General features: G+C 42.3%; 2 protein-coding genes across 6 annotated transcripts in view; one reads left to right on the top strand and one right to left on the bottom strand.

The window, feature by feature from the left end:
* The window catches only part of mia2 (MIA SH3 domain ER export factor 2), a 56,828-nt gene extending 52,172 nt beyond the window's left edge, over positions 1-4,656 (top strand). For 2 of the 5 annotated variants that reach the window (XM_078406581.1, XM_078406583.1), the window contains one exon: positions 3,567-4,653. In XM_078406581.1, the coding sequence (XP_078262707.1) occupies positions 3,567-3,727 (161 nt within the window). In that variant the 3' untranslated portion in view covers positions 3,728-4,653. Of the gene's footprint in view, positions 1-3,566 lie in introns of all 5 variants that reach the window. The other 3 variants (XR_013547738.1, XM_078406584.1, XM_078406585.1) reach the window with 3 other exon arrangements.
* A 930-nt stretch (positions 4,657-5,586) lies between these two features.
* Positions 5,587-16,420, bottom strand: fbxo33 (F-box protein 33). The gene is made up of 3 exons (XM_078406586.1): positions 15,560-16,420; positions 7,928-8,619; positions 5,587-7,056 (listed from the first exon to the last, which is right to left on the bottom strand). Exons 1-3 carry the CDS (start codon positions 15,976-15,978, stop codon positions 6,785-6,787), a joined length of 1,383 nt encoding a protein of 460 aa, XP_078262712.1. The 5' UTR covers positions 15,979-16,420; the 3' UTR covers positions 5,587-6,784.
* Positions 16,421-23,267: the final 6,847 nt, after the last annotated feature.

Genomic DNA, 23,267 nt, shown 5'->3' with positions numbered 1-23,267 from the left:
TTTCTTCCCACAGCCTAAAAACATACAGGTTTGTAGGTTAATGGGCTTCGGTATGTTGTGAAAGTTGTCACCAGTGTGCAGGATAGTGTTCGTGTAAGGGGTGGTCACTGGTCGGTGTGGACGTGGTGGACCAAAGGGCCTATTTCCACTCTATCAAGTTCCCAATATTAACACTGGACCCCCAAATGCCTTGTGGCATTAAGTCAAAGATGGGTTTTGACTTTCTTGTTGGTCACTACCTTCTGGCCCCTCTCAGCTGAGGAATCATTTTTTTCTCCATATGCTGCACTGTAAGGAGTTTGTACGTTCTCCCCGTGACCTGCGTGGGTTTACTCCGAGATCTTCGGTTTCCTCCCACACTCCAAAGACGTACAGGTATGTAGGTTAATTGGCTGGGTAAATGTAAAAAAAAATTTAAAAAAATTGTCCCTAGTGGGTGTAGGATAGTGTTAATGTACGGGGATCACTGGGCGGCACGGACTTGGAGGGCCGAAAAGGCCTGTTTCCGGCTGTATATATATGATATGATATGATATGATGATATGATTGAGGACCACTTAGAAGCACTCAGTGTTATGAGAGGTCAGCTTTGGCTGAGGAACCAATGCTTGGTGCGAAAGGTGGTTCAGTAGCATGATTAAGGATCAAACTGGCCCAACTCCTGTAGAACTTTACAGCCAAGCCAGGTCTTCAGTAAATAGTGGGAGAACTAATACGAGGTTAAACAAAAACCTGCTTCACCTCTTACCCATCAGCTGCATCTGTGTATGACAGTTGTAACTGTCATGTGTATGTGTATGACAGGTGGTCACACTGAAGATACGTTGAGGTGTTTTTGTTAGACTTCCATTGGATAATGGAATAGTTTCAGAATGGATCTAGCAGCTCAAAAATGGGCATATCTATAGCATTCTGCAGCAATAGAGCTGTAACGGGTGGCACAGCTGGTAGAGCTGCGCACCTCCAGTGCCAGAGACCCAGGTTTGATCTTGACCTCGGGTGCGGCTAGTGTGGAGTCTACGTTCTCCCTGTGAGCGCATAGGTTTCCTCCAAGTGCTCTGGTTTCCTCCTATATCCCAAACACAAGTGGGTTTGTAGGTTATTTGGCCTCTGTAAATTGTCCCTAATGTGTAAGGAGTAGATGCAGAAGTGGAATAACATAGGACTTTTGGGAAAGAGTGATCGATGGTCAGCGTAGGTGGGCCGAAGGGCATGATTCTATGCTGTATCTTTCAATCAATCAATCTGATCATTTCTATTGAAAAAAACATTCTATAACCATGATATGATCATGAATCAGATTAAAGCAATTGCTGTTTTGCACATCCAATTGTGAAAGATGGTGGGCAATTTAAAAGCTGCTTCAGGACAGCTACAGTGCCTGTATCCACCTGAGAATGTGGAAAATTGCTCCAGCATGCTGTCTACCAAAAGTAGAAATCCCTCCCACCAATCCAATCATGCTAGTTTACTCTCAGGCAACAGTAAATCTACAGAGGATGAAGTCAACAGTACTGATGGGCAACACTTGCTCATCTTTGGCTTGCACACAGATGCTCGATTTATGTTCTTCTAAGGCCATTTGGCTGCAGATATTATGGTCTTGTATTTTTTTTAATACTGCTGAGACCATGCCGACCATTGATCACCATTCACACTAGTTTTATGTTACTCCACTTTCTCATCCCTACACATTCGGGGCAGTTGAAAGTGACTAATTAACCTACAAAACCGTACACCTTTGTGATGTGGGAACCCATGCATTCACAGGGAGAATGTGCAAACTCGACAGAGACAGCACCCAAGGACAGTATCGAACCTGGGTTTTTGACACTAAGCCAGTAGCTCTACCAGCTGTGCCACTGTCAGCTGGGTTCTACAGGAGTTAGGCATTGGTTTCAATGTAGACAAAAGAGCTCAATTCTAGAGATGACATTGTTAGCAAGCAATCAATACAAGTCATGGGAAAAATTGTCAACGATTAGAGTTGTACCTTACACAGAGGAAAGATAATTGTGATTATGTCAGCTTGATTTGGATATAGGACTTTTGGCCAATAATCCATTGCTCTGTAAATGACCTTTGTTCCATTCAAATGGTACAATTATTGATTGTAGATTTTCAATTCTATTCACAATGGTGATAATCTATGCCTGCCTGTTCCATAACCAACCCATTGTTATTTGTTAACTGGTAAGTAGAAAGGAACATTTCTGTCACATTGGTGCTAGGTATTGTCAAGAGAACCTGCCACCTCCTCCCAACACTTTGTCCATTTTCATCACTGATTGTCACTCCATCAATATTTTAGGTGGGGAGTTACTATTGACCACTAACAGGGCCAGCACAAACATACCATATTTTGCCAGAGACCATTGGTTATTTGGCATTGATTGACCCGTCCTTTGACTTTCTCAAACTTTCTTTTGATAACCAAATCTATCTACAAGACATTCCCCACTGCCCAGATGAGTGCTGGTTCAAAACACTCAATCCCAGAGATGCCAGTTTAACCACAAGAGGCCATTTAGGTAAAATATTTACAGCCCATCCTATAGTTGTTTTTTTACCCTAGGTACTTCTCCGGCTCCCTTGTGAATGCTATTGTTGCATCTGTGTCCACGATCCCCATTTATTTAGTACTTGAACATCCTGTTTAATAGTTTGAGGTGGTAAACTTGGAAAGAACACCTCTCAAGTGAGATAGTTGAGATATATATACATATCTTTTTTTTTTGTTGCAATCTGGGCATTGCAAGCAAGGCAATTATCATCCATCTCTAACTGGCCTTGAAAAGGGATGGTGAATTCCTGCCATAACACTGCAACTTTTCTGAAGCTATTCCCACTGTGATGTTGGGAAAGGAGGACCTGGAATTTATACCCAGTGATGACACAATCTATTTTCATGGCAAAATAGTGTGTGACTTGGGAGTACTTGCTGTTCATATGCACCTGAGGCCCTTGTCCTTTTTTGGAAAGTACTAAACCCAAGGTTACAAAATGGAGTTTAACTTTCAAAGTCTGGGGCATTATTACTATTTTCTAGTGTTTGCAAACTGTAAGCAGCATTATAATCCAAATGGGTTGATGCTTTCTGAATTTCACCAACATTAATGGGAAAGTAGGCAGGCACCTTTGTGTTAATTTAAATATTATAACTAAACAATTATTTTAGGATTTTTTTTATAACTTCAAACATTAAAAAAGCTTTCAAGTATCTGAGCATAAAAACATTTAAGCTTTTATAGAGGTAGTGTTTTACCAATTGTCAAAGCTTTCATGGATATTGCAGGAGATGAACCATAGAAAATTTCTCACCTGAATTTTAAATGGCCTCCGCATTATTCTTAGACTGTCCCCTGGTTCTGGACACCATCTTTTCAATATAGGAGGTCCTGCTACTGTTTGTTCCTAATTGCTGGACTCTGATCACAACAAACTAGCAAGATCGGCCTGCTAAGTGGGGTTAGAGGCACTGGGTCAGTAAGATGACCTATTGTCTATGTAGGTGTTGCTATCACTCTGTTATAGCTATGAATTCCAAAAACTTTTGTTTATTTCAGCAAGAGATCCTCTACGACCAGGACTATATTTCCCACCGCCTCGTCCTATTTTTCTGCCACATCGACCATTTTCCAACATTGCAGGCGGCCTCCTTCCTTCACGACTTCCTCTGCCCCATTTTCCATCAACTGAACACCCATCATCTTCACAAGATAAATGAATGACTCCCCACTTGAAGTGCAGGTTACACTATTGCATTATTTTTATTGGTGTTTGTTAAAATTGGCAAAACATTTAATATTGATGGTAACCGTACATTTTAAATAAAGGCACATGTTTTCCGATAGTGCTGTTTGTACAGCAGATTCTGGCCATGCACTATTTTAGTTAAATACATTGTGTTTTTATCCTGCCCGTTTTATGAATGAAATGTAAATGTTTAATTCTTTAAATGGCAAAACAATATTTGAACTGCAATATTTAAATTAGTATGAATTTCATGCATGTCCAAGGTGGAGCTAATATTAGTTCCACTGATGTAAATGCAGATTTATTGTTGCAAGATAAAAGGAATGTTTTAAGAACATTTAGAATGTAAAAATGTTTATTGTAACATACTGAAAACAAGTTTGATTTAAACAAAATTAACTTTAGATGTGTAATTCTCTTCATACAACTTTACATACATAGCAATGAAGATAAACTGTTATGGGATTTTACAACTTGTTTTTCGCATCCATTTAAAAATATATCCCTATCCACTTAGTTCATAGGTGTCAAATTTGTCATGTCTTTCTTAACCTAAAACTCATCTCTTAAGCAAAAGATACAACAAAAATTTCAGGTGAAATCAGCCCTTGGGCATGTTTTGGAACTGTTGCAGACACTTGGGGCTGCTTTAGGTTGTCACTTATGTTAGGAAAAGTATTTAATATTCTTCTCTATACTGAGATTGTGAAAACAATGGAATATTGCATGTTTTTATTGTTATGCCACCACTTTATATCTAGAAAAACCAAAAGTAAGCAGCCGATTAAAGAATGCAAGTTCTGAGTTGCTTGACTAAAATGCTTAATGATGGTATTTGTGATTTAGTTAGTATTGACCAATGGTTCTAATATTAAATGAGCTTGCTTGTGGTAGAGAGGCAATGATGCAGGATTCACAATCTTAATATGGATGTGTTAAAATATTAAACCTCAACATATTCTTTAGCTTAAATAAAATCTTCCATATAAATCACATTGAACACAATGTGAAGGAAGCAATGAAGAGAAACAGCCAGAACAAACTGTTCAAAATCCCCAACACCAGTAGCCCAAGTGACATGATCACCTGAACCAATCTTGCTAATGCCAGCCTGGGAATTCTCTTGCACTATCAATCAAGGGAATGCAAACCATGTTGAATCAACACTGAAGAACATTTTAGAACAGGACACCTGGTTAAATACTATAAGAGCAATTTCAGTTGACCTGCAATAGAAAAATGTCATCCTACCACATCAGTTTGAAAATTTGGTCATCCGATTACTAATTTTGCAACTTAGTCTAGCAAACGTTAATTGCAAGTATAACTAAGATAGTTGGTTGCTTCTATTCAGCCACTGAGGCTGAGATATTTCAATTCTGCCACAATTTAACTGGCACTAGTGATTATAATTACTTGCTGGGCATAGACCAAGCAAGTACCAGACTACAATAATGGAACTAATATCCTCAATTTCTCATTCACCACAAATCACTCATTTCAATTACTATCCTTTCCATCTAACAGACAGATGTTAAGCTACTGCTTAACCATGCTATCTCCATAAAAGATTATTTAATAACTGCCATCAAACAGCTTTTCTTGCACAATCAGAATATTTTACTATAAATCAGAGCAAGCAATTTACAAAAAAAATATGTAAACAATAACTAGGGCTCAGTCCTGTTAATTATGTTCAAATCTTTTTAAACTGTGGTGGTAGTTGGGAAAAAAATGTTGTAATGCGTTGTGGAATTGCCCTGGTAATTAAACTTCATAGTATCACTGCAATTTCAAATGCTGCATTGTAGAAGCAAAAAAACCCAGATATAGTTTGAAACCACACTTTACTGCAAATACTAACAGCATTCTAAGTGTATGTAAAATAGTTTAGGCATTTAAACCAATTAATGTAGTTTACTGTCAGTACATGCAATTTTTTGCAAAGTCTACACATGATAAAGCTTAAAACATCATTGTAAATTCCCAAAACTTTAGCACTAAACATTACGTAAATAAGACATTTGAATGCTTTATTGATAGATTAAAACAATCAGCAGTCAACACAAACTTTAAACATTAATTTAACATTCAACTGCTTTCCTCACATTTTCTGTCAGTATTTCATATGATCTCATTCAATGATAAAACCACACCACATCTGGCATTTTCATACATTGCACCAGTGGATCCACTCTACAGATGTACATATAAAATCCGCATGGTAAGTGCATTAATTACTGGAGACACGCAACATAATGCACACCTGTCAAAACGCATCATCTTTGACACAAGATGGTAAAACCATTTGAAACAATCACCACTCACACTTTCTTCATAAATAGAATCTTGACATATGTTGCATACAGTAAATTTGTTTTACAAGCTTATACAAAGCAGCCAGGTCACAGCACTGCTGGGCAGCATGATGGCCACACTGAGTAATACTGGCTGTCCTTTACATTAAATGCACAACATTCGTACCACTTAAAACTGGGGTCAGGTGCTGTCTCACAGAGACCACGACTGTACCCACGGTTGCCCTGAACATTGCGGCTTTTAAAGCCTCTTGCTTTAACAAGATTTTAAAAGTTATCCTAGTGGAATGTTCTCAAAAATCATAGCAGCAGCTCCTAGCTTTGTTAGAACTGATTTTTTTGTATTCACTATTCACAGTGAACTAGGTGCACGTTCATTAAAGAGCTGTAACGTTGTTGACTGAGCCACAGCACAGCTGTGTACCGCAGGTCGAAAATTCGACCTTTTAATCTCGTAGGTTCTGGCTGACCAGCCATTGGCCTGCCCCTGCCAGCATGTGGGCACGTCTTCATTCTGTTTTCTTTGGCAGTTGACACAGGCGCTGACAGAGAAAATCCAGTGACTCTTGCCACATCTACTTCTAAACCAATACCAACTACATTTACAGATTAAGCAGGATAAACAAATGTATATATACTTAGAACTAATACTAATTAACAGCACAGGTAAATGTTAACTTATTTCTGAGAAATGCAGACATTTTGAAATGCTAAATGCCTTCACTGAAACGCTGCATCTCTTTGTAAAAATAACGAGTAGTCTCACTGAAAACATAAAGGGTTTCATTTTTCATCACGGGATGCCACCGTTTTCCCAGACCTATGGATACTTCTTCAATGAGATTATGCACAGGATCTCCAACCAGGTCAGCCATTGCATCTTCATCAAAATTAATACTCTCCTCAGTGACCTCCAGAACTTGCAGCTCAGGTCCTCGAAGCCGAGCTATAGCGATAAGATTATGGGCCCACACTGCATAGCCTAGATTGAAAGTTCAAAAGGTTATGGGATCAAACACATAAAACCATAACTTTTAATTCCTAACAAACTATTCCAGAATGACAAAACAAAATGCTGGAGGAACTCAGCGGGTCAGACGGCATCTGTGGAAGGAAATGAATGTGTAACATTCCACGTCAAGGACCTGAAGAAGGGTCCAGACCCAAAACGTTGCCTGTCCTTTCCCTTCACAAATGCTTCTGAGTTGCTAAGATGTTGCAGCTCAAAATTCCAGCATGTGCAATTCCCTGTGCCTCCAGAATGACACATTTTCAGATTGAAAATCTTTGTAAGAATAAAGCATCCCAATATTTGTGAAACCAAAAAATTCAGAATAATAAAACTTCATTGTAAAGCTATGTTATCCAAACATAATGCTATTAAATGGAGTTTGACCAATACCAAAGAATCATGAATGGCCACAAAGTTATGCCACTAAAACAATTCACAATGCAGCATCATGATAACCACAATGTTAGTGTGTAAAAATTGCATACTGGTTCAGTTTTTAAAGAGTGGATGATTTTACCCAATAAAGAAATGTCATAAATTTAATATCATTAAACATTTTCAAAATGAATTAAATTGCTAAAAAATTAATTTCTCCATTTTGATGACCAATAAGTTCTCTAGAAAATTTGATCATTTAAATTGTCATAAAGATCCAATCGCTCTTCAATCTGTTCACAATAAGTTATTGTTATTCTGTAATAATTTTGGCTTTTCATGATCCAACAAATGCACAAAAGTTAACATGTCTACAATCATGATGAGCAATACACATTTGAGTCAAAAGTAACCATACAAGGTCAATATTAATGCAAATAAATATTCAGATACATTTACTACTTACCATGGATTGAGAGATGAGAAAGCTTTGTACATCTCCATGCCAAAAGCACCAAAGGGTCTTCATTTCGGTTGTCGCTGAGATCAGGGAAGCCATTAATGCTTTGCTCTACATCCTTTATAAGGAGGAAGTGGGTAAGGGATTTGTCATACTGCCTCGATATGATATCTACCAGAGCACCTGAAATGCCATTAGTGGAGCTGTCAAAATGAATTCTCCCTAAAGGTATGCTTGGCTTCAGAATTCTTAGCAAAATGTCATTCCTGACATTAAAGGCCATGATGTAAACACGAAGATTTGCACGGTGCCTGGTGAGCACCTTCCAATCTGCATCCTGTGGCATGTTATCTAAAACGTGTGTGTTGGACATTGAGAGATGATGTATTACAAGAGACAACCTATGCAAAGGCACGTGGTTGCTGTTGGCGAGTACTCGTGTCACTTCAGCAGTAAAATCACAGAAATCCAATGCAAGTGATCGCAGGTTTAGAAAGCGCTCCAACTCAACTGCTTCAATAACTGGGGTTTTATTAATAAAATGGGTATCCAGGAGACTCAGGTGTTCAATGCAGTTGGCACTGGACTGAGGCAAGGCTGCTAGTGTTGTGGGAGTTACTACCTCCAACATAAAACCTAGAGAGAGCCATTTCAGATGTTTGGAATTTCCCAATACCTCTTCAATCAATTGCTGGATTCTGTAATAAACAAAAGTATTACATTTGCTATATTTCTAAACAGCAGTTTATCAGATTCACAAGTCCAAATCCCTAAAAATCTTTCAACTCAGTCCCCAAAGATACTGTCTGTCGGGAATAGAATTCACATTGAGTCAAGAATGCATATTGAATCAAAACTGCAAAAATAGAATAAGACATCCATGCAGCAAAAACATGCTGTCAAATTAAACCAGTATTTTCCCAGATCCTTTACCACACAAATTTGCAACCAAATTGGTTATAGATTTTAGCTTTAATTATACTCAGAATGAACTACTCAGTTTTAATTATTAAAATGCAGTTACTCCATTCGGTCAGTTACTTAACACAGACACTCTTTATTCCCTCTGCCCCTCCTTGTTTCTCTAAAATTAAAACACTGGCAGTTGGCAGTTCTAATCAAGAGTCAACTGAAAACAAAGAGTTCCTCTCTCCACAGATGCTACCTAACATACTGAGTAGCTCCAGCACGGTTTTGATATTTAAAAAACGACGCAGGGAAATTGGATCATCTCTTTGCATCTTTAAACTGTGGATTTCTGAGCTTTGTCTTAGTTATACAGTATTCATCTATTTTATCAGCATACCAATTAAATACAAGTGCCTAAAACAAGCACTTGTTGTTTTTCTTTTAAAAAATTAGGTCATTGGATTACAGCCATGTAAAATATTACAACTCAAGGCACTTGCTTTTCAAATTGTATTAACATCTCCTGTCGTAATACAGGCTGTATTATGATTTACTTAATCTCTATTCCCTGTAATGCTCATTAACACTCGGGAAATTTGGTCCGTTAAAAGGGCCATGTTTATGACTCAGCACAACATAACAGAGCAAGAGCTGCACAAAAAGCATAGCGACAAACCAAAATTGAAATATCTGGGTCAGGTTGCATTCTCCTCTGCTCATCATCATTGCAGTATCAATGCTGCACACAAGATGGTGGCAAAGTATGATCATTCAAAATAACAGTGCCCTTTACAACAATTGCAAATTCTGACACTTGCATTGCATTCTTTTTAAGCAAATACTCGTTTACTAAGAAAACATTTATTTAATCTTGACAATGTCAAATGTCACATTTCATAATAGAATTTAATCCACAGAATTGTATTTACCAATAGTGCTGATGATAATGACAGGGTTAAGGCAGTTAAATAATTTTACAAACATTGACATGAACAACCGCAATTCACTGGTGAAAGGCATTTTAGTTTTAATATACCATATGGTTATTTGCTGATGTGATACACCGATCAGCCAAAACATTATGACCACTGACAGGTGAAGTGCATAACATTGGTTATCTTGTTACAATGGCACCTGTCAAGGGGTGGGATATATTAGGCAGCAAGTGAACAGTCAGTTCTTGAAGTTGATGTGTTGGATGCAGGAGAAATGGGCAGGAGTAAAGACCTGAGAGACTTTGACAAGGGCCAAATTGTTATGGCCAGACGATTGGGTCAGAGCATCTCTGAAAGGGCAAGGCTTGTGGGGTGCTCCCGGTCAGCAGTGGTGAGTACCTACTGACAGTGGTCCAAGGAGGGACAAACCACAAACCGGCGACAGGGTGTTGGGCGCTCAAGGTTCATCGATGCGATGCGTCTGGTCCGAACCGACTGTGGGAAGACAAGCCGGTGGATGAAGTGTGATGCTCTGGGCAATGTTCTGCTGGGAAACCCTGGGTCCAGCCATTCATGTGGACATCAATTTGACATGTGTCACCTACCTAAACATCATTGCAGACCAGGTACACCTCTTCATGGCAATGGTATTCCTAGATGGCAGTGGTCTCTTTCAGCAGGATAACGCGCCCTGCCACACTGCACACATTGTTCGGGAATGGTTTGAGGAACATGATGTATTCAGTGTTGCCCTGGCCTTCAATTCTCCAGATCTCAATCCGATTGAGTATCTGTGGGATGTGCTGGATCGACAAGTCCGATCCATGGCGGCTCCACCTCACAGGACTTGAAGGATCTGCTGCTAATGTTTTGGTGCCAGATACCACTTTGGACCAAGAGCATATTAGGCAGGTGGTCATAATGTTTTGGCTGATCAGTGTATAAAAAGGATAGAAACATGGGATGTCTTCTAATTACTGTTCTCTTTCCTTAGGTACACTCACCTAAACTGCTCCAATTAACCCAAGAGAGGTCCATTCTGCAGTTAATTGTTGGCGATACCGCTCCCCAAATGATTTTTTCAAACTCCTAGACCAAAGTCTAAGCTTAGCTCAGTATTGAAAAGCCCATGCAAATTCAGGAACCCAGAAGAAAACTGATGGCAGAAGTCACTAGGTGAGCAAATAGGTTGTAGGATCAGACAACTCACAAGGACATGTTTGCTATGATGTGTGTGTAGTTTTGGTCTCCTAATTTGAGGATGGACATTCCTGCTATTGATGGAGTGCAGCGTAGGTTCACTGGGTTAATTCCTAGGATGGCAGGACTGCCATATGAAAGAATGGATCGACTGGGCTTATGTTCACTGGAATTTAGGACGCGAGGGGATCTTGTAGAAACGTATAAAATTCTTAAGGGATTGGACAGGCTAGATGCAGGCAAAACGTGGCCGATGTTGGGGGAGTCCAGAACCAGGGGTCACAGTTTAAAGAATAAGGGGTAGGCCATGTAGGACTGAGATGAGAAAAAACCTTTTCACCCAGAGTTGTGAATCTGTGGAATTCTCTGCCACAGAAGGCAGTGCAAGCCAATTCACTGGATATATTCAAGAGAGAGTTAGATATAGCTCTTAGGATTAACGGAATCAAGGGATATGGGGAGAAAGCAGGAACGGGGTGCTGATTTTGGATGATCCGAAGGTCCGATTGGCTTACTCCTGCACCTATTTTCTATGTCAGACAAGTTCTTCACAGAATCATAAACTACCACAATGCTTCAATAGACTGTATCACAGCACAGTTATTGTTCATACTTCCAGCATGACCAGTCACTGCAGTAAAGCTGCAGACAGGTGAATATGCAGCTACAGTGCCCTCCGTAATGTTTGGGACAAAGACCCATCGTTTATTTGCCTCTGTACCCCACAATTTGAGATTTGTAATAGGAAAAAAATCACATGTGATTAAAGTGCACATTGTAAGATTTTATTAAAGGGTATTTTTATACATTTTGGGTTCACCATGTAGAAATTACTGCTGTGTTTATACATAATCTCCCCATTTCAGGGCACCATAATGTTTGGGACATGTGGCTTCACAGGTGTTTGTAATTGCTCAGGTGTGTTTAATAGCCTCCTTAATGCAGATAGGGAGCTCTCAGCACCTAGTTTTTCCATCACCATTGGAAACTTTTATTGCTGTTTATCAACATGAGGACCAAACTTGTGCAGATATAAGTCAAATAAGCCATTATGAGACTGAGAAACAAGAAAAATACTGTTAGAGACATCAACCAAACCTTTGGCTTAACAAAATTAACTGTTTTGAATATCATTAAGAAGAAAGAGAGCACTGGTGAGCTTATTAATCGCAAAGGGACTGGCAGGCCAAGGAAGACCTCCACAGCTGATGACAGAAGAAGTCTCTCTACAATAAAGAAAAATCCCCAAACACCTGTCCGACAGGTCAGAAACATTCTTCAGGAGTGGATTTGTCAGACCACTGTCCGTAGAAGACTTCATGAACGGAAATACAGAGGCTACACTGCAAAATGTAAACCATTCGTTAGCTGCAAAAATAGGATGGCCAGGTTATAGTTTGCCAAGAAGTACTTAAAAGAGCAACCACAGTTCTGAAAAAAAAAGGTCTTGTGGACAGATGAGATGAAGATTAACATGTCAGAGTGATGGCAAGAGCAAAGCATGGAGGAGAGAAGGTACTGCCCAAGATCTAAAGCATTCCAACTCATCTGTGAAACAGTGGTGGGGGTGTTATGGCCTGGGCATGTATGGCTGCTAAAGGTACTGGCTCACTTATCTTCATTGATGATAGAACTGCTGATGGTAGTAGCATAATGAATTCTGAAGTGTATAGACACATCCTACCTGCTCAAGTTCAAACAAATGCCTCAAAACTCATTGGCCGGTGATTCATTCTACAGCAAGACAAACATATTGATAAAGCAACAAAGGAGTTTTTCAAAGCTAAAAAATGGTCAATTCTTGAGTGGCCAAGTCAATCACCCAATCTGAACCCAATTGAGCATGCCTTTAAATGTTGAAGAGAAAACTGAAGGGGACTAGCCCCCAAAACAAGCATAAGTTAAAGATGGCTGCAATACAGGCCTGGCAGAGCATCACCAGAGAAGACACCCAGCCACGGGTGATGTCGAAGAATCGCAGACCTCAAGCAGTCATTGCATGCCAAGGATATTCAACAAAATACTAAACATGACTACTTTCATTTACATGACATTGCTGTGTCCCAAACATTATAGTGCCCTGAAATGGGGGAACTATGATTTAACACTGCTGTAAATTCTACATGGTGAAACCAAAATGTATAAAAATGGCCTTTATTAAAATCTGACAATGTGCACTTTAACCACATGGGATTTTTTTCTATTACAAATCCCAAATTGTGGAGTACAGAGGCAAATAAATAAATGATGGGTCTTTGTCCCAAACATTATGGAGGGCACTGTAAATCTACACCACACACACCCTTCCCTACCTTAGCAACAAACACACAAATACCATTTTTACAACAATACTGAATTAGCTCTATAACTGCCTAATCAATTTACATAGCTACTGTTGTTCCAAATTCTATCATTTTGCTCGAGAGATGGAGTTTTGCAATGTCCAAGTTCTTACACATATTGATGGTCAACGTTTAATGAACACGAGAATTCTGTACTTTTGATTGCAAGCAATTTTACTGGTGACATTTTCCAATCATATACAATGTTTTACTCTCCCCACCACCATGTGAAAATATAACTTTAGATCATTTTGATATTTAATTCTTTTATACCAGGTATCAAGTCTCACGGAGGGCACATTAAAATGTGATTGGAAATCTAACTATCAAAATTCACTGAAGATAGACACAAAATGCTGGAGTAACTCAGCGGGACAGGCAGCATCTCTGGATAGAAGGAATGGGTGACATTTTGGGTCGAGACCCTTCTTCAGACTTATGCACAGTAACCCCTAAAATAAAATATCCTAGCAAACCTTACCTTTAATAAAAAGGGGGAAAAAATCCACACGTACAAGACCTACATTTTTATACAAATTGTCTGGACCACCAAAAAATATGCTTTAGCATACCGAAGAATCAATGGATGCAGTCTGGGGTGGGAAATATCTGCCCAGACTTTTGTTTTAAGTAGCAATCTAAATAAATAGAAATAAAAGAGAAGGAAAATGAAAATGGAAGAGAAAACAATACAAACATGTATAAAACAAGACAGACAAAAAGAAAGGGCAAATACAGAGTCTATGCAAGAGTTGTCAGAAGCTTCCTTGCCAGAGATTAAATGTTTCTAAAATTATGCAATCTAACCATTTTTTTACCAGAAATCAATGAAGACAATTCAATGGTAAAGTAAAATAATTGCAGAATAGTTCACCGAACGGTTCCATAAAACAATTACAGTTCATGTCTGCATTTTTCACAAAGGCCTATTAATTGAAACCATGTAATCTCGCTGACTATTGCACGTCATGTTTATTTTGACTTTGCCTAAAGATAAGTAATGGACAGGGATGCTGTAAAAATCTCAAAACTCATGGCAGTCATGTGGGATGCAAATGTAAACTTTAAAGATTCATAATATTACTTCCTCCCTACAATACTACAAAATGCCAGATCCATAGCCTTAACATGTCTCAAAATAATAGATTCCACTCAGCTTCGAAGCACTTCACTATTTAGCCAAAGCTCAAGGGCGTAAAATGGTTAATGGGTTTCAAATGGTAGTCATATTCCAGCATCCTCAAGAATAAAACTTGCACATTTCTTTTCCAATCCAGAGAAAAATCGCAAATGCGATTTTCAGCCATTGTTGGTTGGGTCTATTTTACCGCCTGACCTGATTACAACAACTAAATTCACAGTTCTGATATATAAAAAGATCTCTGACCATCTGCTTCTTTTCCACGATTTTATGAAAGATGTTGGACCCTGGAGATTGTTGGAAAAGGCACACTAACAGCCTTTGTTAACCAATACACTCTGCACCTGACCAGTAGTAAGAATGTAAAGTTATGATTTTATGCATTGTCACGTAAACACGTAAAGAGCCGACAAAAGAAAAAGCAAACAGGTGTTTTTCTAAGTAAAATGTCTATTTCATATTCTATGTTCTGTCAATAGAGGGGCAGAAAACCCAATGCAAAGAGTTACAATAAAATCCAGCAAGTTTGCTGGTCGTACTATGGGAAAGTATTGGTCTGATTAGTTTGGCCAACAAAGTCAATATGAATAAAATTATTTCTCAAATGCATCCGCTTCGCACCATACCGGGTTACATTTGGAAGGACGATGGGTCAAAGTATCAAGGTTTTGGAGAAACTTGAAAAAAATAGAAGTATATACACATAGGTAGCTAAAGGAAAAATCACCTCTGTTCCGAGGTTCATACATTCAATACATTGAGACGGCAGAGATCGGTGCCAGTGTACATCCAATCCCCAGGAGAAGGAGAGCTGCAGGATGGACACAGCATCCAACAGCTCGTCCCCGGAACACATCTTCCCTGAAATGAGCTCAGGATGGCCCTGCCCTGCTCGCACCCTATTCCCAGTCTCCTCGTCCGGTTGCACCCCCTCTCACCACCCCTACATCCCCCCTCTACTTACACCCATGCTTTGCTCCCCACTTGCACCCCTACTCTGCTCAGCCCACCTTCTACTTGCATCTCTGCCCAACCCCTCCTATTTGCACCCCTGTTCTGCCTTCCCACTTGCACCCCTGCTCTCCCCTCCCACTTGGCTTCCGATACCTACTCGTGCGAGTGCTTGTCGTCAGGCTCCTGCTGGTAGATGTCGCCGAACACACTGAGCTTCTGCAGGTTGCGGTTGCTTCTCACACTCCTCAACACGCACACCACCTCGTCCATGTAACCCCGCAGCGGGTCGGGCCGGCTGCTACCGCTGCTGCTGCCGCCGCCCCCGGCGAACTCCACCCGCAACTCCCGCACGAACGAGCCGCATTTCTTCATGAGGAAGTCGAGGCGGCAGCGCTCGGCGGCCGAGCCGCGCAGGCGGAGCCTCAGCTCGGGCCACAGAGACGGGTAGAAGAGGCACTCGCGCCAGCGGGAGCAGACGGACGAGGCCCGCAGCCGGTCCCAGGGGGGCAGGAAGGAGAAGATGTGCACGATGACTTCGCAGGGCAGCGCGGCCACCGCCGCCCCGCACAGCGCCATGGCCGCGGCTCCCGGCCGCCTCCCCCTCACTCCCTCTCTCCCTGCCGGCCCGAGCGCTGGGCCTCGGGCTATCGTCTCCCCCCCCGCTCCTCTCTCCTGGCCTCGGGCCTCTCGACTCAGTCCCGCCGCCGCGAAACCCCGTCTGCTCAGCCCCTCTCCCCCTCAGCCCAGGTTCTGTGGGGCGTGCGGCCTCTTTCTCCCACTCAGCCCAGGCTATGCTCGGCGCGGCGCGGCCCCTCTCCCCTTCAGCCCAGGCTCTGTGCGGCGGCGGCACGGCCTCTCTCCCTCCCCTCAGCTCAGGCTCTGTGCGGGGCGGTCTCTCTCCCTCAGCTCAGGCTCTGTGCGGGACGGCCTCTCTCCCCTTCAGCTCAGGCTCTGTGCAGCGGCCTCCCTCTCTCCATCTGCGCGCCGCTGCCTCGTCGCTTCCAGCCCAGGCCGCGCACCGGAAGTCGGGCGGGACCCTGGCAACTCGTGGGGGGGGGGGGGGTAGGGCGTCATGAACATCATACACCCTTCAATCACTCAAACTCTCAGCACAACGCTCATGTTTATTTATTATGGGGTTTATTATAAAGTGCTCTGCACCGACGCTAGGTTAAAGTTAACTGGGAACTGCAAAGATTGGGTTGTTTTGATCTCCGGATTCTCACGTCTCGTCTCCTCCCCCCCGCCGTGCTCACTCCGGCGCCTTGAGCCTGTTTACAACATTCCGCGAGTGCGTCACGTGACGTGTAATGACGTCAGTCACCGGGCCGCTGTCCCATGTGACACCGCGTCAGGGGCGGGGGTCTTTCATCTCCCCTTCCCCTGACTCTCAGTCTGAAGAAGGGTCTCCATTCCTTTTCACCAGAGATGCTGTCTGACCTGCTGAGTTACTCCAGCTTTCTGTGTCTATTTCTTGTTTTTATTTTAGATTCCCAGCACCAGCAGTTCCTTTGATTTCCATTTAATGCCAGATATCCTGGCAGGCAGGTTTGCTAATGCTACACGGGTGGGTTGATACTAGATTGGCAGGGGGTGGGATCTCACACAGGACAGAGGCAGGTGAGAGGGTAGAATTTGATATGGAGGGTGGTGAGAGAAAGGTTAGAGGACAGAATAGGAGAAAAGAGGAGAGTGAGGAAGGACAGTTGGTTTAAACTGCACGTATTTTAATGCTAGAGGCCTGACGGGTAAGGCAGATGAGCTTAGCCTTAGGGCATGGATAGGTATATGCGCCTAGGATGTAACCATTACTGAAACCTGGTTAAGAGAGGGGCAGGACTGGCAGCTCAATCTTCCGGGATACAGGTGCTTCAGGAGAGACAGGGATGAGGGTAAAAGAGGAGATTGCGTTATTGGTTAAGGAGGACATCACGGCAGTGGTGAGAGTTGACGTTACTAATGGTTCATCTAGTGAGGTTATATGGTTGGAGCTGAGGAACAAGGAAGTGATGGTTTACTTCTTTAACTTAACTTCATTCTACACCAAATCCGCGCCTTCCACAACGGTTCCTCATCTACCTGGACTCTACTAAGGATCACAAGCTTGCCCGCCTCCAGACTGGTCCCTCCACTGTCACTCCTCAACTCGACTGCCCTCAGGCCCATGGCTCCACCGCTGGACCGCGCTGCCTGCCCGACCACTTGAGGAGCAGCACCAACATCCACGCCTCTCCAATCCTCACCACCTTCCCGGCCGATCCCAGGGCCAGACCACTGACACCGCCGCTGACTCACCACATCCTCGGGGCCACTACCGCTGCCACTGACCTTCACTGTCTCCCCGGGACCGCCGATGCTGCTGCCACCGCTGGAGTATCTTTACTCCAGCCCCACGCAGGCTTCCACCAGCAACTCCACCGACCCTCGTCTCCCTACCACCCACCTGCGGGCCGGAGCCGTCGCCTCACCTGAGTTCCAGGCTCAACACCAGGCCCACAGCCTCCACGCTGCAGACTCCAACACCACGTGGTCTGACTCTCCTGGGTCCTACTGCTGCCCCCACTCCTACAGGGAACCTCAGGGTCTTTCTCATCCCCCTCTTTTAACCAGGTTACCCCGACCACACCTACCCATACAATAGTCCTCACACCCCCATCCTCTCAGAACACACACCATCTTCCCACCAGACCTCGCCTTGGTGTTTGTCCACTCCCCAGCCCTCCTCTGACCCCAACCCCCATCCTGGTCATGTCTTCACTATCCCCCCTGACATCCCCCTTTCTGATACGGAACGGTCTGTCCCCATCAGAGGCCTCACCTTTGTTCCCCTCCGCCCCCACCTCAACTAATTCCGGGTTGGCCACGACGTACAGCTTTTCTTCCGTCGCTTCCACCTCCATGCATTTTTCTATGGGAAGGAGTCCTCAACACCCAGTGATGACCCCTTCTCCCATCTCCACCGGTCCCCCTTCTCTTGAACTCCCCCGAACGGCCTTCTACCCTCTTTAGACCTTTATATCACTCTGCAGCAATAGACAATAGGTGCAGGAGTAGGCCATTCAGCTCTTCGAGCCAGCACCGCCATTCAATGCGATCATGGCTGATCACTCTCAAGAGAGTGGAAGTTTTGTTGCCTTCCATCACAGTGAGGGGGTGTTTGGAGTCACTGTGATGGATGTTTGTGTTGGGGTCGTGTGTCCTGTGTTCTTTTCTTTTTTGCTGTGTCTTGTGACTGCTGAAATTTTGTTCGGTATTTATACCGAATGACAATAAAGTTCTGTTATACTGTTATAATCAGTACCCCGTTCCTGCCTTCTCCCCATACCCCCTCACTCCGCTATCCTTAAGAGCTCTATCCAGCTCTCTCTTGAAAGCATCCAACGAACTGGCCTCCACTACCTTCTGAGGCAGAGAATTCCACACCTTCACCACTCTCTGACTGAAAAAGTTCTTCCTCATCTCCGTTCTAAATGGCCTACCCCTTATTCTTAAACTGTGGCCCCTTGTTCTGGACTCCCCCAACATTGGGAACATGTTTCCTGCCTCTAATGTGTCCAATCCCCTAATTATCTTATATATTTCAATAAGATCCCCCCTCATCCTTCTAAATTCCAGTGTATACAAGCCTAATTGCTCCAGCCTTTCAACATACGACAGTCCCGCCATTCCGGGAATTAACCTAGTGAACCTACGCTGCACGCCCTCAATAGCAAGAATATCCTTCCTCAAATTTGGAGACCAAAACTGCACACAGTACTCCAGGTGCGGTCTCACCAGGGCCCGGTACAACTGTAGAAGGACCTCTTTGCTCCTATACTCAACTCCTCTTGTTATGAAGGCCAACATTCCATTGGCTTTCTTCACTGCCTGCTGTACCTGCATGCTTCCTTTCAGTGACTGATGCACTAGGACACCCAGATCTCGTTGAACATCCCCTCTTCCTAACTTGACACCATTCAGATAATAATCTGCCTTTCTATTCTTACTTCCAAAGTGAATAACCTCACACTTATCTACATTAAACTGCATCTGCCATGTATCCGCCCACTCACACAACCTGTCCAAGTCACCCTGCAGCCTTATTGCATCTTCCTCACAATTCACAATACCCCCCAGCTTAGTATCATCTGCAAATTTGCTAATGACAGCAACCCCGACATTATCATCAGACCCGCCGACAAGGGAGGTGCTGTGGTAGTCTGGCGAGCTGACCGCTGAGGCCAGGCGACAGCTCTCAAACACCTCGTCCCTATTCTTGGACCATGATCCCACAGATGAGCACCAGGCCATATTCTCACAGACCATTTCTGATTTTTTTCACTTCTGGCTGTCTGCCTTCCACAGCCACCCAGCCCCACACATCCCGGTTTTACCTTCTCCAACCGTTCTAACCCTTCCGAATTTGGCGGAAAGTTTCCGTTTCCCTATTTCATTTCCGCATTTTGCCTCACATTTTTCCGCAAAGCAGTCGGTAATTGCAATTTGTCAATTCGGTCGCTAGGTGTTCCGCGAGAAATGCCCCCCCAAAAATGTGGCACCTAGGCTGGGCAAGGCAGCCAATCTCGACCTCATTGAGACTTCCATGGCCAATTTGCCAATTCGGCTGCTAGAGGTCGCTAAGGGTTCTGCGAGAAATCCCCCCACCCTGGAAGTCTCCCTGAAAATGTGGCACCCAGGCTGGGCAAGGCAGCCAATCTCGACCTCATCGGGACTTCCATGGCCGATCGATGGGTTGAATTTGCAACCTGTGGCCGAGGCTCTGGAACTCCAGCCCAGCTGGAGCCAGCACATCTGTCCCCATAGCCGACTTCCTTGACCGCTTGGCTAAAGCAGCAAAGCTCTGGAACCAAGAGTGCCAGAAAATCAGTGTTGGAACTGTAATGAGTAAATATTGAATTTAAGTGCAAGATTATATAATTATATTAATTAATTAAGACGGGGTTAAAATATAAAACACAACAGATAAGCCAATTACCACCTTTTTGGGCTGATTATCAATTAATATGCGAATTTACTTCAACAAGTACTTCCGAGTCACATATATCAATTCTTTCTTCATAACTTAGTCATACATTTTATGACCATTGTTCTTTTATTCAATACCAAGAGAATTGGGATGTGTAAGGAAAAAGCAAAATAGAAAAAACAAAACAATTTTTTCTTTGTGTTGCAAAAAGTTTCTCTGTTCAATAACCTTTCTATAAATAGCAGAATATACCCATGATACGCCTGGCAGTGTACATGTAGTCCAAGAACTACAGACTGTTGGAAAGAATAGTCGTTTTTCACACATGAATATAGCGCAACGCGTATGCGCATTTGGTGTGCATACTTTTTTTTTGCTGAAAAGTTGCATTATGCATCATATTATGAATTTTGATGTAAAATTCTGAATTTTGGACATCAAAATTATGAATTTGTAAAATCAAATGTTGGGAGGTCTGCTTCTCCCCAAAATTCATAAACACAACTGCCCAGGCAATAGAATTGAAGAAGGGTCTCGACCTGAAATGTCTCCCATTCCGTCTCTCCAGAGATGCTGCCTGTCCCGCTAAGTTACTCCTGTTTATTGTGTTTAAGAAAGGGATGATCACCTTGTTGGGGGTGTACTACAGACCCCCAAATAGTTAATGGGAATTAGAAGAACAAATATGCCAGGCGATTGCAGACAGCTGCAAGTCAAATAAGGTTGTTATAGTTGGAGATTTTAACTTTCCCAATATTGACTGGGTAAATCATAGTGTGAAAGGTTTAGATCGGGTGCAATGTCTTAAAGGTGTTCAGGAGAGTATGGAATTTGCATTCTCCCTATGACTGCATGGGTTTCCTCCCACATCCCAAAGACATGTGGGTTTCTAGGCCAAATTGGCCCCTCTAAATTGCCCATAGTGTGTAGGGAGCAGATGAGAAATTGAGATAACATAGTACTAGTGTGAATGGGGTGATCAATGATTAGCATGGACTCGGTGGGCCAAAGGGCCTGTTGCCATGCTGTATTTTCCAACCAATCTATTCAAATCGGAGGTATCATTTTTGTTCACTCACTTATCTCCCTGCAAAATATTCTCTTTCAAATTTCAATCCGATTCTCTTTCATCCACCTAAGCTAATGGATAATTTAGTGTCACTAAATCTATCTATATTGGGATGTGGGGGAAAACCAGCCAGGGAAAACACATGCAAGCACATTGCAAACCCCACACTGGCAGCACCAGAGATTAGGATCGAATCAGGGTCACTGAAGCTGTGTGTCAGTAGCACTGCCCAACATGATGAAATAGTAGGACCTGACTGGGAAAAAGACTCTGCGTATTCACCTTATCCATTCCCTTCATGATTCGCCTCTATAAGATCATACCTCAGCCTCCTGTACAGTAAGAAATAAAATATATGAACTAAGGTGCCCCATCTAAGCTAGTCACATTTGTCTTATATCCTTCTAAACTTTCTCTATCCATGCACATGTTCAAATGTCTTATTTTGTTATTGTACATGCCTCAACTATCTCCTGGCTGTATGACTCAATGACTATGACCGTACTGTTTCTTCAAGTTTGCTACACTACTTAATATTTTGTTTAAACTCATACATTTTCTTCCAATTACTCTATATCCTTTAATTCCCCTCTTTAGATCTCAGTTTTGCACAGGAAATTACAAATACACACAGCCCTCTGGATGCAAAAATCTCCTTTCATCTCAATCTTAAACTCTTATCCTACAATTATGTCTCAAGTTAAAAACTCATTGGCCAGTGAACACAGCCACATACAATCTACATTTCAAACCCTTTAAGAGTTAGCAAGACACTGGTGAATATGGAAAACTGTTCTAATTTGATCTAAAATAAGTTGGTATTGCTGCTTGGTCTGTGTTATATTCGAGGTGAGAGCCTCAAAAACAATGAACGTTGTTGATTTTTAGCTGTAAATGTATCCTTTTTGTTTCATGCTTTCACTTTCTATAATCTGTTTGCTGGTGGTGTTGCAGATTTTGTTTCCTTTCTCAAAATTACTAGCGTTGCAAATTTTTTTCCTATTCCTTTCAGCAACACAAACAAAGAAATAACTGTCTGCCAAATGTTTAGATACCACAGACCAGCACTCAAGCCATCTCAAGCCATCAGTGTGATCTTAAAACTGCTTTGTTAAATAAATAAATGCTGTTTATAAATTGCTGAAATGTGCAAAGATGAATAAGTCCTAACAAATTGGCCTGCAGCAATATTTGAAAAGTTTAAATCATTTTTGTAATTAAGATCATTTTAATTTTAAATTAAAAAATAGATTGATTCGACTGAAAGGACTAAAGTAAATGAATATTGTGTTATGGTCTGAGGAAAAAATTATATTTTTCAAGGCTGTTGAGGTTGGAGTGCCGTGGGAACCTTCATCAGAAGTAAACTGGCACTAATATTTAGCTGCAGAATGCTTCATGCTTGATCCCATACACACTTGAAATTTTGGTTCAGGTTAAGGTTTAGTTTGGTGGTCTGAACCTAAGAACACTAAACTCATTTGTATTGCACTGCTCCAACTACCTCTGCACAAACTAGAAGTCAAACACGGGGCCTTCCAGTGAATATAGGATGAAACCAGGTAAAAGTGCACTTATTTATAGCACTATAAACGGAACATATCATTTAGCTAATACACCATACAATAGGACACAGATGAGAAGAAACTTTTTCACCCAGAGAGTTGTAAATTTGTGGTATTCTCTGCCACAGAAGGCAGTGGAGGCCAATTCACTGGATGAATTTAAAAGAGAGTTAGATAGAGCTCTATGAGGATATGAGGAGAAGGCGGGCACAGGTTACTGATTGTGGATTATCAGCCATGATCACAATGAATGGCGGTATCACAA

This window comes from Rhinoraja longicauda, chromosome 10 (assembly GCF_053455715.1).
Source record: "Rhinoraja longicauda isolate Sanriku21f chromosome 10, sRhiLon1.1, whole genome shotgun sequence".
NCBI lineage: Eukaryota > Metazoa > Chordata > Chondrichthyes > Rajiformes > Arhynchobatidae > Rhinoraja > Rhinoraja longicauda.
The sequence above is the reverse complement of the archived record's forward strand: the minus strand, read 5'-3'. Positions and strand labels throughout refer to the sequence as shown.